Genomic DNA, 14,640 nt, shown 5'->3' with positions numbered 1-14,640 from the left:
ACAAAATTTCAAACGCCCTCACCATTGCCCAACTAATTGGGTGGAGCTGAGAAGAGGCCATATTCAAGTGCTCCAGCAGAGCACACTGAAAAATGGTCAAGGTAGAATGACACCCAGGACCTCAAATAGACATATGTACATAAAGAAGAAAGGTGGATGACCAGGCGCCGCCCTAAAAAATGGGAAGTCATCACTCTTGCAAGCCTGAACGACCAGCTTACAAGAGTCCTCAGGGTTCGCCAGCTTCACCTGGCGCTGAAGTGCAGCGACACTCGTCGCCTAAGTCAGACAGGACTTACACTTCAATATGTCATCCCTCACCCACTCATAGCCAACAACGACCAAAATGGACGACAGCGACCCAACACTCACACTAGGTCGTACACGAGGAGACGACCTCACATCTCCATCACCACTAGCTCTCCTCGTACCCCTGAAAGCACAAGAGGGGAGGATCATAGTAACCGGGACTAGCTCCCCAGCAGCAGTAGAAAGTCGTACCCTTCCGTGAGGGCGAGAAGTGCCCCCACCAGTTCACCGCGAGGTCTTCACCCTCTCCGAGGAGGATGACTTGCTATAAGAGGCACCTTGGCGAGTAACCTCAGAGGATGAACCGCCTATCGAGATGACCTTTCAATCCATGATGGGTGCTCAATTGAGCCCCCAGAATCATTGTCGCCCAGTCCAATGGTGGAATCATACAAAAAAGAAGACATTGTGGTGGACGAAAAGGGAAACCAAAAGTCAAAAAAGCACAAGGAATCAAGAATGAACGAGAGTAAGCGAGGAAGTAAGAAGACAATGAACAATGACTCAAAATCACACGTCCACTCCATTTATAGGGGAGATGGACTTTTCGATAACTGGCGGGAACTAAAGAGATGCCCTAGAATTTCGCACCATAACGTTCACCCAGTCACACACGACCGTTACTCTAGTACGCGCCTACTGTAGCAGATAACCATTATGTGTTGTCTCTAATGCACTCTCCAACGATTAGAAAACGGGTAGAGTTGTCAAATTTGATGACTTACCTTACCTAGCATGCCAAATACACGTCCATCACGGACAACTTGACAGAAGCAACCCAAACAACACATGTCCAGGCTCGGGGGCTTGACAAGCCACATTGACCTGCAACACTCCTATTCATCAAGGCTACCATGCCCGACACTAGACAATACTCGTCCACACCTGGGGGTTTGACTAACTCATCACCCTCTGCTTGTCAAGATTACTACCCCAGTCGTCAGATAGATTCCCTCGATGAGGGGCAATCTACTTCGACACTGGACAACCTCTTTCGCCCGCATTCCAGCTCAGAGCTTGGGGGGCTTATGTACTATTCAAGGCCCACAAAATCTATGTGGCATCCCACATGGCACCCAGAGACATGTGTCCACCCTCCATGTCAACCCTACTACAGGAGCGCAAACGCTTAGCCCTTAGCAGCCATGCTCCCCAACCAACACAGGTTATCTCTAACCTACTCATATTTGAATACATTCGAATATATTATTTGTTGGAAAATATTAATTTATCTATAAGTCCATGCATTATCTACAAGGTATTATTATCTTCTACCTTTATCTATAATTCAAATGTTTATCTCTAACATTATCTTTAAGCTCCCGGCTATATCTATAAATCGGGAATTATCTACAAGGCTACAACAGCCCCTACAAATAAGGACCAACACCCTCTCTCAACTAATATAAATACAGGTTCCATCGAACCACTCTACACAACTTGCTCACACACTCAGCACACGACAACAAGCATGTGCCTCTCTCTCTCTCTCTCTCTCTCTCTCTCTCTCTCTCTCGCTCATACGAGCTCCATTACAACATATACTTGCTTTACTCTCCTCACACATGTTCTTACTTGAGCATCAAGGTCCTTTGTTTTGCAGGTTCCCCCTCCTATCAAAGGCACTTCTTTAAGCCGACGTGTGAAGTTCGAGACCCCACTCAGTCATGTCCACCCTAATGTGCCACAGTTCCAAATTTTGATGAGAACATATGTGTGTGTGTGTGTGTATACTTATAAAACAACCACAAATTTATTCACTCAACAAAAGAAAATTCCAATAAATAAACACCAATACTTCATTGCATTCAATTCTTGAACAAACAATTATCTCTAACATAACTTAGTGATTCCCAAAATCACTAGACTCAATTCTTTGGTTTCTAGAACTGGTGTGGATCTCAAATTCTTCAAAGGGTCTATGAGCTCATATTCATGCAATGACGTCCCACTACCTTCTCCATCATAGATGAAGGTATCCAAAATCTCTTTCTCATCCTAAATAAAGGTATCTCAACATATTAATTTCTCAAAATAAAAAGAATATTCATCTTCATCGCTTCTTAGAAGGTGATGACCAACACACACATAATTACAAAATATCATTCTAAATAACTACCAAACAAATTTCCTAGTTCTTTACACAAGATAGTAATTCATAAGATCATACCATAAATTATAACATCATAAAAGTCAATTAATAATTAACTATTAAACAAAACACACAGATATACACATCAAGATATATTTTAATTGGTATATACATAATTAGACACAAAATTGGACACATTGATTCATGAATTTCAAAATAAGTTCCACCAATATATGCATATACATTTGCAAAGCCTTTTGTTAATTTCAACCAAGCACCGGACACACCTTTTCTTATCCTTTTATACCTATATAGCAATAGTAAATCTCAACACCATTCTCCTTGAATGTTAATTCTATATGTGAGAGAAGTATCAAACACATCACGGTGTTGGAAGAAAATATTACCTTGAGACCCATATATTATATATAAACAAGATAATTCAACCATTTAATCCATGATATTTAGGCACTACTAATACCAAGTCCTTTATAACACAAAATAAATGCATCTTTCAATAATCATACCATGGAAGTTTAGGAAAAAAATATTTTACTCACCTCTTCAAGCACATAATAATTCACATATTCTTCGCTTATTATTCATCTTCTCCATTTAGTAGATCAATATGTTTCTCTTTATTTCTACTTTCTTCTCAATCCATTATGATCTACTAATTTTCTATTTTCTGAGAGAGACCATTTATAAAATTCTAAGAGAAGAGAATTGTGCATCCTTATATAATAAAAAAAAATATATGATTTAAGATTGGGTCACATCAGATATATTCTCAATAGTTTTGGCTAATCAAATCTTTCTCTATCTTTTCCTACTCTATTATCTAAATTTATCTAATTAATATTATTATCTAATATTTCATTTTCTTTCAAAATACATTAAAATGAAACATGATAAGATTTAAATCGTTCTAAATGTTTACAAATTCAAAGATAACAAATATATCATCCAAACTAGATATAGAATGTTTTATTATTAATATAATAATTATCTTTACAATAATAATCTTTTAATTAGGATATGGAATTGTCATGCTTTCTTTTATTATTATAAAATAATCTCAATAATCTTATATCAATCACCTAATTTTTCTATTGATAAGATAATTATTTAACTCAATCAATTTTCAATAAAGTAATTAAAACATACATATTTTTTTATTCAATATTTCAACAATATTTAATATATCATAATACAAGTATTCCACACACATATATATAATCATTTTAATTCAATCAAATTCTTATATTAATAATTTTTAAATTAAAACTAATAACAATTATTATATTAAAAGTTTAGGATGTTACTATCTTCTCGTGAGGGTAAAGGGTGATTTTTGGTGAAAGAGGAAGAGAAATGAAGAGAGAAACATAGACTATACCTAATTCATCTAAACCTAATTCTAAACTAAAAAGTCACACATTATAAATTTACAAGAAAGAAAAATTGACAAATTTTTTTTTAAGAACTAAAAAAGAACTTTGGGTATTTTGCATGGAAAAAAAAACGTATTTTAAAGTTTATTAATTTATGTTTCGTTGAATAGAAACTATTCTAAAATATTCAAATAAAGTGTAACCCACGTATGATGTATTATTTTTTTTTTTTTTGTAAAAAGCATTAAATATTGAGGCATACGAAATAGGGTTGAGGAATCCAACAGATAAGACCAAGCCAACAAACTAAATAATTCACCTTCTTGTCTTGCATCAACAATGTAGTGTTTTAGGTTTGTGTGAAAATACATTACAATTAGTGTTTTCTTTCTACAATTTCAATTAATTGTTTATACATATGTCTGATATTTCATTCTTCTCATCTATGCGAAGTTCTTGGTCGTTGAACAATGTCAACAATTTATCAAATGAAGTGTCGGGAGAATATTCATTTGACTGCCATTTAGATCCACTATTGAATGTAAACGTGTGTGCAAGCGATGATTAGTTTCCTCTATTTTTATTTAATAAATATATAAAAGATAATAGTTATAACAATAGCAAATAATTGTTTTAAAGTTAATAATCTAAAATTGTATTATTGTAAGATTGTTATATTTATGTGTCACGTGTTTTAATGTTAGTTTATAGTGATAACTAATAAATTATATTTTTCATGTTTAAAATTATTTATATTACTTGTGACATGTCTAAATTGATATTTTTTGAATTCTTATTCATAATTAGTTTTTAAAAAAATATATTCATGATTAGTTAAGAAAATCAAAGGAAAGATATTTATTATATGAATTTAATTTTCTGTTAATGATTTTTTATATCATCAACCAATTAAAAATTATTTTATGTATGAATTTTAAAATAATGACTATAAAAGTCAACAATTTTTATAGTTTATCTTATAAAAAAACAATAGATGAAAATATTACTTTTCTTACATTTTTGGTTTATTCAAATTAAATTCTTGCTGTACCAAAAACATAATTTATTGGTTTAATATAATTTAAAATATAACATTTATAAGGAATATTGAATAATTTTTAAACAAATTTGAATCTTCATTTGAAAAGTGAGATGCATATTTTTATTTATATGATCATGGATGTTTTTTTATTTTTTAGTACATGTATTATGAATTTATATATCAAATTAAATTAATATTCCTTACTTTTAATTAATTATTACTTAATAATTTTATTTTTTAATTAATATTTAGTTTTTGTTGTATGTTCTTGTATGGGATGAACTCAGTCTGCTATGCATTAATTATAAGACAATTAGCGTACTGACTAAACTAAGGATGTCAATTATTAATATTCAGCTTTGAATTTAAAATTAAATCATCATAAAATATTTTTAAATTAATATCACTAAAATAGTCATTTACTAATTGAATTATTTTTTATTTCTTTAATGTGTTATTTATTTTATGTTATTCCAAATATAATAACGTGGGGCGTTAAACACACATTCATCTTTTTGTTCGTGTTGTGTTTGCTTTGAAGAAGTGAGGGGTGTTCTTTGTTGGTGAATACACCCACTCACGCGTTCGTGGTTGCAGGCTCTAATCAGATCCCAAATGGTATATGCAGTGAACTTCTCTTTGCATTTCTTTTAAATCCTTATTTGTCATTTGTTCGCATATCACTTTGATTTATGTCTTCAGTTTCTGAATTTTGCATCTTAATCAGATCTAACTTAGCTACAGATCAAGTACAAGCACTTGGGCTGCGTTCTAGATGTTTTTTTGCCATCTGGGTCGTATTTTTAATTCAGTTTTAAAATTTTGACGCTGTTGGACTCTCTAGTCAATTTTGGTGCATACGAGTTGAAATTGTTCATTGTAATTCATGCCAAGCATCTATGCTTGATTGTTAGGTTAGGTTTTAGATTCTTATGCTAAATTTCGGTTGAGTGATGATCGCTCTTTTCGTGACATGATTTGATTAATCTGTGTGGAGATGGGGCACCAAATCTGAAAGGGAAAATAAAATGGTTAGAGAAAAATTCACCCTCATAAGTCATCCAAATTTTCCATGTTCCTCTTTGGTGTGCTTTGAGGGTGAAGCTTGGCGCAATGGTCATTGTTTTAAATTGTGGTTGTGGTTATGCCTTACATTTTATAAGTAATAATAGCATGGTATTGTGTATTCCATATGCAAATTTTTGTTTTTTAAATCATTCGATTATATGTAGAAAGAGTAGTATGAAAAAGAGGGTATTTACAATTTTATCTGATCTATCAGGAACCTAGTTTAATTTTATTGACCCAGACTTTTTTTTTTTTTCATACCAGAAAACTTTTAACAATTTTTATTTGAATTAGAAGAAAACATAACTGACAAAAAAGAAACTGATCTTTGATATATATATATATATACACACACACACATATGGCCACAATAGCAGTTACAATGTGGTTGCCCCAGGGTTTTAAATAGCACTGATATGGCAGCAGAGTGGCCCCTGCCTGCTACAGGGGCTGCCATAGCGAAGCAGTTTAGTGTGTGGCTGTAGCAAACCAAATAGTGGTCTGAAGAACAGTGGACGTAGCATTGCTATGTGTTGATTCCAAAAAGAACTCTGAATAGAGGCAATAGGGGGGTTTCTTGGAGGGTTATTTTTGGATTTTCAACTTTCAAAAATGAAATCTACCGCTGTAATAGTAGTGAAAATGATAAAGAAGGCTTGGATTTAGAAAATGGTGATTGATAATTGATGATTCCTATCTAGGAACTTTATATTGTTCATTATGAATGTCATTCATTTTGAGTAATTTTTTTATTTTTGAGAATTTATATGTATATAGTATACATTATATAAACTATATAAAAAATTCAAAAGAACGTCTATCCTGCTATCTGCTATCCCACTATAGCATTTTTGGGGCCAGCTGCTATGCACCAGTATCTGGAATTTGAAACATTGGGTTACACAATAAAAACCTCGATAATGCAGCGGCAATTGCGGTTGCAGACTGCATTTAAAAACACTGGGCCAATGGAAAGGTTTCTGCCTTAACCTGAAGGTTATGTGTTCAAATCGTAGTAGTGACCTTGCTGCTGGCAACTATAAGGCTGTGCACATTTACTTTTCCTCGACCTTGTTAGGTAGGATAAGTCTGTGTACTTGGTTTCCCTTTATACGAAAAAAATGAACCAGAGTCATCAATGTTATACCCTGTTTCCTCTGAGGCTTTTGAATTATGTGGTAATTAATTGTGTAAATTAGCCAAAGTCTGTCACTCTGTTGTCTAAATCAGATGTCTATATAGCTCCTGAAAAGTACCTAGTTCTTGCTTGTGCGTGTCCTCATGTATGCTGAAAAATCTATATATCCGAACATGATTTGTTGTCTTACGGCATACATGGTAGGAGGGCTTGTCAATTTTCTTTCATATTTTGGCATAAAAGTAGGCAACTTTAAGATGGTAGAATAGGATCTCTTTCCACTTTGTAATTTGGAATGCGGATTTTGGGGTTTCTAGTTATAACATGCATGTTCTTTTATTTATTTCCAATGTGAGTGAACATGTTTTATGCCTCTGCTATGTAGATCAACTTTGTGCTTCTCATTAGTCGCCAAGGGAAGGTGAGACTGACAAAATGGTACTCACCTTATTCTCAGAAAGAAAGGAGTAAGGTAACTAATGAATTTCCTTTGCATACTTTTTCCTTATTTTACATATAGCATAGTAACTACTTAATAATTTCTTAAGATCTTCATTTCCTTATGTATATTTAGAATCTTTAAATGTTGAGCACAGTATATTTTTTCCTCTGATATTGTTTACTTTTTCATATTGCATTGGCATTGATGGTATTATCATGACTACTGCACGTCAGACACTGCACATCAAACTTTACATTCTGCAAATTAACTATCCTTACTATGTGTAATTTATTTTTTAAAAGGTAATCCGTGAGCTCAGTGGAATGATTCTTTCCCGTGCTCCCAAGCAATGTAATTTTGTAGAATGGCGAGGACATAAAGTTGTTTATAAAAGGTATGGCGATGGAGAGACCAGTTCTTTTGTCATATATTGCAACTCCTTTTCTAGGCACCCTTCTGTTTGTCGTGGTAAATAACTGAGTCTTTACATATGTATATCTGGTGCAGGTATGCTAGTCTCTATTTCTGCATGTGCATTGATCAAGATGACAATGAATTAGAAGTCCTTGAAATAATTCATCATTTTGTGGAGATTCTTGACCGGTATTTTGGCAGTGTGAGTTCTCATAAGCTTTGGCATTTGAAGGACAGGACTTGGTTTACTTAGAAACACTCCAATTATTCTAGTAAGGTTTTACAATGATTGTTTCGTGGTTTGCAGGTCTGTGAACTGGACTTAATATTCAACTTTCACAAGGTTTGTATGTGGCCATGGCCTATGTTCGTTAGTCGAAAAAGTGGCTACTTTTTTTTCTTTCGTCTATTACCATTATAGATGATTCTTCCCATATAGATCCACCCTGAATTAACTTCAATGGTTGATTGCATAAATTGCAAGTTTGTTTTTGTGAAGTAAGGTTCCTTCTGATCTGAGTTTTGTTTGTATTGTTGAAGGCCTACTATATACTAGATGAAATTCTAATTGCCGGTGAGCTTCAAGAGTCCAGCAAGAAAACAGTTGCTCGATTGATAGCAGCACAGGTATGGAACAATTTTTCTCTTTCTTAAATGCTTTGCTGAGAAGTCTCATTCTCAATGTTAGATTGAATGCGTTTTACTTTAATACCGACTTTCAGGATTCGTTGGTGGAGAATGCGAAGGAAGAAGTCAGTTCATTAAGTAATATAATTGCACAAGCCACTAAGTGAGGAAAACAAATGTTTCAGTTTCCTGCTCCTCATATAGTATGTCGAATTGTCAATGTCCGATTTTACTGTTACTAAGTTGTCTTTCTTGATGTTGTCTTTCTCACATATCATGTTTGTGTATGCCTGAACTGTATTACTTGTTGTGGTGAGATTGAGCCCCCAGGGTTACTTTTACTTTGCATGTTCTGAGATTGAAATTGAATAGATTCCTTGGTAATATCCTTTTTCTTTTTCCCATTTTGTAATATATTGTTTGCTATAAAGAGTTTGTAAGAATGATTAGAAATTATTTTAATAGGTAGAGTATTATTTTCATGGATAAGAAATTATCGTAAATAACGCCTACGTTGTTTGTGGTCTTACTTGTAAAGCACTGACAATTTGGCTAATCCAGTAAATATGTTATAGCTCCGTCCGAACTATGCTTGAACTTTTTGGTGATCTTGGCCTGAGACTCGTTTTATTCATTCTTCCATATCTTTCACTCGATCCATCTTTGGAGTAGGTATAGGTGATGCTGGATACAAGCACCTAAAGGTGATATAGTGCGTGTTTGTATTTACGTTTTGTTAAATCTAATGCCCATGCATCTCCGCCCTTCCTATGTTTTTGTCTGGGAGACCGCAAAATGTCTGCTGAACATGGGCAGAACAGCTAATCCGAACACAATAGTTAAGATTAGGGATGATAATGGATAGGATCTTCTAGTATCCGTTCTTCTCATACTACATTTAAAAAAAATTCCCATGTCTGAACTCACTCATTATCCTCATACTGCTAGATTCATATATATCCATACTTGCACATACGACTCACTTAACTTTTGTATAAAGTTAATAAATTAATAATAAAAAATTAATTAAAATAATTACTACAGGTAAATTAAAAATGTATTCTTAAATTTAGAAAATATAACTTTAAAAGCAGTCACACATATCATTAAAAACAAACAAATATAACATTGATTCGTCTAAACTTAAGTATAAATAAATAACATTATAAAGATAATCATCCAACTTAGACATGGTGATTCTTAAAGATTATAATGTTCTAATCACTTAACAAAAATTCTAACTAAACTTGGACATAATGTGGTGATGGTACTATCTAAGACTCGTCATAAAAGAATACATTAAAACTAATTAGCTTATAAGTATATATTATAAATTATAAAAAAAACAAAAGAATAGAATATTTGACCTAATCATCAAAATCAAATTTTCCATATTTTTGCAAATGCTTGTCTCCTAAGTTTATATATTACTTTAATCCACTAATACCAATCGAAACTAGAACACAATAATAAGGCTAAGGATCATACTATCAAAAACAATAATTAAAATACCCATGGAAGATTAGTCACAAAAAATTAGTAAAAAATGAAGGGATTAGATTTAGGATCCAATACTCTATGTCTCTGTTACTATTAGAGTATTAGTCACAAAATTAAAAAAAAAAATACAAAAATATTTTTCATGTAAAATCATATTTATAATATATATTATTTACTAATGTAACACATTATAATTATAAATACACAAATAGTTAAATATATAACATGTGCAGGCAGGGTGGAGTGGATACTATAATACCTATTGATTCAAAGGACACTTACGTCTGAAAGACCGATCAAGATCCTTAATTATTTTGATTAGATGCAAACAAATACAAAGGGAATATGTTGCATGATTTGTGTCTGATATCCTTATAATATTTGTGTCTGATGTTTTTTCAAATGATAAGTAGATAAGGTCATGATCTGATATTGCATATGATATAAAATAAATATTTAATACTTGATTTATTACTCTGTGTTTGAGATTCTATCTGCAAAAACATTCTCATAGGATTTGTCGAATCCTATGAAGAATAAATGAAGTCAAGATTCGATATGCCATCAAAAGATGAGCATTACTATGTTGGACCCTCCTCTAACACAAAGATGTGACTATCTGCTGTAATTTCTCATAGGCGCGAGCCTTAAAGAAAGAGCTATTGCATAAGGAAAAGACGTGCATGAAATGCATCCAACAACTCATTTTTATTAGATGAAGATCAAATGAAGATTTACATGTTATGAAACAACGGATACTTGAAGACAAGTCCTATATAAACCATAAATTTTTGAAGACTAAACAAGTCGTTCTTTTGCAAACTCTATCTTACTCTTCTTCTTCAGCAAAACTTTTTGTGTTAGTCTTTGAGCAATCCTCAACCACAAATCTTGTCTGATTTGTTTAGAGCCAGTAGTGACTTTGTAGAACAAAGAATATTGGGTGTTGATCAAACTTGGGGTAGATTAGATTTGTAAGAGCCCGAAGTGGTTGTGACATAATACTTGTAACTTGTGTAGTGAAACTTGGTGGTTGACCAAGAACTGGACGTAGTCTTAATGGTAGAGACAAACCAATATAACCCTTTGTGTTTGTTTATCTTTTGCTTTCTCTCTGCTTTTAATTGACCTTGGATCTGAATTGTGTTTCAATTGTTTTAAGATAAACTACTCTTTGTCAAATTCATTTTTTCATCATCTTAAGAGTTCTTATAATAGAGTTGTTTCTCTTTCTTACAAAGTTCTTTTCTCAGATAAAAAGCCTTTTTGGTTTGAAATTTTTTTCAACAATTACTTTAAATCACAATTCAAACCTTCCCCTTCTTGTGATATTTGCCTTTATAGCTTGGTATCAGGGCTTAGCCTATAAGGGTTGAGCACTTGACAATGTCTTGAGGAAAAGATCCTAATGGCAGATAACATCAACAATAGTCAGTTCATCATTGAGGGAGCTTCTCTCACAAGGCTACCATGCTTCACAGGAGAAGACTATCCATATTGGAAAGATAAAATGGAAATGTACATCAAGTCCAATCACTACAGGCTCTAGCTAATAATCACAAATGGAGACATGCCTATCATCAAACCTAAAGCAGAATGGACAAATGAAGATCTGGCTATAATAGAGCTAAACAAAAAAGCTTGTTATACCTTAGCATATGCTTTCTCCAGAAATGAGTACAATAAGATATGTAGGTTAAAGATGGCAAAAGAAATTTGGGACTCTCGCAGCATCAATTATGAAGGAATAAAAGATGTTCAACTTAGAAAAGTTATCACTCTGACACGTCACTATGAAAGTTATCATATGGAGGAAGGAGAATTTGTGGATGATATGCTCGGGAGATTGCAAGTCCTTCTAAACAAACTTGAAGCTCTAGGACAAAATTTTACCAAAGCTCAGATTAATCTACAAATCTTAAATAGCTTTCCCAGAGTGTGGGAACATAAAACAACAATTATCCAAGAAGCTAGAAATTTTAAAACTCTGGCTTTGGATAAGTTGTTAGGCATTCTAAGAGTTCATGAGGTTCATCTTCAGAACATGGATCATCTTCCAAAAAGAAATTTTGTTGTGCTCAAAACTGGAGAAACTAGCTCCAAACGTGAAGAAAGAAAGAGCCCATCTAGGGTTTTAAAGGTACACATGAATGAGTTTGACGCTTCAGATAACAACTTTGAAATATCCATAGATGATGAAATGGCCCTTATGTAAAGAAAATTCAAACAGATGTTGAAGAAGAAAGAAAAGTTTCAGCACTCTTCCAGATGAAAAGATACAATATTTGAAAAGAAGCATGAGGAGGAGAACAATGAGATCATCTATTTTGAGTGTAAGAAACCTAGTCATATAAAGACAGAATGCCCTCAGTTAAAGAGAAAAAGATATTCTGGAGAAAAGAAAAAGAAAAGTCTTATTGCAACTAGGGATGACTCAGACAGTGAAAAAGTAGCAACTCAGACAATGAGCAAGCTAACATTTGTCTAATGGCCAACACAAATGAAAAAAATAAAGATAAAAACATGATTTGTATCTAATTCTTCTTCTTGTTCTTCATCAAATGATGAAGAAGGTATGCCATGTGATGTTTTTCTTCAAAACAATCATATGATTTCTCTTCAATGCAAAAAGTATAAATAAAAATATAAAATTTCTATTTGTAAAAATATTGAACTGAAGAAACAAATGAAGTTTTGAAAGAGAAAATCAAGACTCTAAAAAAGAGTCTGAGTCTAGCCCATAAGACTAATGAATCCTCTACAGTTGAAAAACTAAGAGATGAGGTCACTTGTCTTACAAAAGACTTTGGAAAGTTTCAACACTTTAACCATGCTTCTAAACTTCCATCAACATCCTCATGACAAGTCTGGCCTAGGACTAGAAAAGAATGCATCATCTTTTAAGTCACATTCTGTAGTAGACAAATATGGCTTCTGTGGTGAGTCTAGACACTCCAAGTTCAAATGTATCCATAAGATTTAACAAATGTCTAAGGGTACTAATGCTTATGGGGCCAAAAAGATATGGTTACCAAAATCTTAAATTGTTCCTATTGTAGATATCCTTGGTAAGAAAAGGCCAGGGTTTAAGCTAGTACCTGAGTAGTGGATGCTCATAACACATGATGGAGGAAAGGTTGCTTTTTGAGGAATATATAAAGGAAAGATTACGGGTATAGATAAAAATTTTATTCCTTCCTTAGCTTCCATAGACAACGTCTTATATGTTGAAGGTCTAAAATATAATTTATTGAGCATAAGTTAATTTTGCGACAGTGGTTATATTATATGCTTTGACAAAGACTAGTGTATAGTCAAGGCAAACAATGACATGTCTTTCTTTATTGTCAGATGACATAACAATTTGTATGAGATTGATCTAATAGGTCTCAGTAAACAACATGTAAAGCGTCTACTTTCTAGAGAATATGAAAGGTGGTTTTAGCATATAAAAAATTGGGCTTGTCAACATGAAGCACATTTCAAAACTTTCTAAAAAGGATTTAGTAAAACCATTGCCCAAGATTTGTTGGAAAACTCATCTTTGTGTAGCATGTCAGTAAGGAAAACAAATCAAAACTTCTTTTAAATCTAAAGATTATGTTTCTACCTCCGAACCTTTACAACTATTACATATGAACTTGTTTGGACCAACAAGAACTTTAAGTTTGGGAAGGAAGAAATATGGTTTTCTCATAGTTGATGACTATTCCAGATACACATGGGTATACTTCCTTGCATATAAACATGAGTCTTTTACGGTCTTTGAAATATTTCGTAAAAGAATTCAAAATAAACAAGGTTTTTGTATTTCTTACTTTAGAAGTGACCATGGAACTGAGTTTGAGAATGCTGAGTTCAGATCATTTTGTGAAAAGAATGGTATTTTCCACAACTTCTCCTCACTGAGAACTCCTCAACAAAATGGGGTAGCTGAAAGGAAAAATATAACTCTCCAAGAAATGGCTAGGACCATGCTCTATGAGAACTCACTTCCTAAGCACTTCTGGGTAGAAGCAATAAACACAACATGTTATGTGCAAAACGGAATATTGATTAGACCTTTCATCGAAAAGACTCCTTATGAACTATGGAAAGCAAGAAGATCCAACATGTCATACTTTCATCCATTTGGATGCAAGTGTTTTATCCTAAACACTATGGATCAACTAGGCAAGTTTGATTCAAATGTGGATAAAGTAATCTTTTTAGGATATTCTGATACATCTAAAGCCTACAAAATTTTAAATTGAAGGACTTTAGTCATGGAAGAATCTATTCATGTTAAATTCAATGATGAACTAACATTTGGTAGGAAGTTATTAGATCTTGAGGATGATATTCATATATGCAGATAGGTTTGTTTAATGTATCTAAAGTAGATAAAGTCAAATAGTCTGATGAATATTTCATTCTGACTTAAGAATCATCAGATCAACCACCTCAAATGAAGGATTGGAAATTTGTTCATTTCATCCATAAGATCATATCATCTGAGATTAGACTGAAGGAGTTAAAACTAGATCATCATTCAAAGACCATGTGTTTGAAATCAAACCTAAAACTATAGACAAAGCTTTGATAGAAAATGACTAAATAATCACGATGGAAGAA

General features: G+C 33.0%; 1 protein-coding gene across 1 annotated transcript; it reads left to right on the top strand.

Moving 5' to 3' along the window:
• The first annotated feature begins 5,329 nt into the window (after positions 1-5,329).
• Positions 5,330-9,015, top strand: LOC114381161 (AP-1 complex subunit sigma-2). Its single transcript, XM_028340347.1, has 7 exons — positions 5,330-5,455; positions 7,429-7,515; positions 7,788-7,879; positions 7,993-8,101; positions 8,207-8,242; positions 8,440-8,526; positions 8,622-9,015. Exons 1-7 carry the CDS (start codon positions 5,453-5,455, stop codon positions 8,691-8,693), a joined length of 486 nt encoding a protein of 161 aa, XP_028196148.1. The 5' UTR covers positions 5,330-5,452; the 3' UTR covers positions 8,694-9,015.
• Positions 9,016-14,640: the final 5,625 nt, after the last annotated feature.

Source organism: Glycine soja, chromosome 13 (genome assembly GCF_004193775.1).
Source record: "Glycine soja cultivar W05 chromosome 13, ASM419377v2, whole genome shotgun sequence".
Taxonomy (NCBI): Eukaryota; Viridiplantae; Streptophyta; class Magnoliopsida; order Fabales; family Fabaceae; genus Glycine; species Glycine soja.
The sequence above is the reverse complement of the archived record's forward strand: the minus strand, read 5'-3'. Positions and strand labels throughout refer to the sequence as shown.

Excerpts from the sequence above, each read along its gene's own strand:
- LOC114381161 (XM_028340347.1), top strand. Across the intron at positions 8,243-8,439 it reads TAATATTCAACTTTCACAAG|GCCTACTATATACTAGATGA; the intron begins GTTTGTATGTGG and ends GTATTGTTGAAG. Across the intron at positions 8,527-8,621 it reads CTCGATTGATAGCAGCACAG|GATTCGTTGGTGGAGAATGC; the intron begins GTATGGAACAAT and ends ACCGACTTTCAG.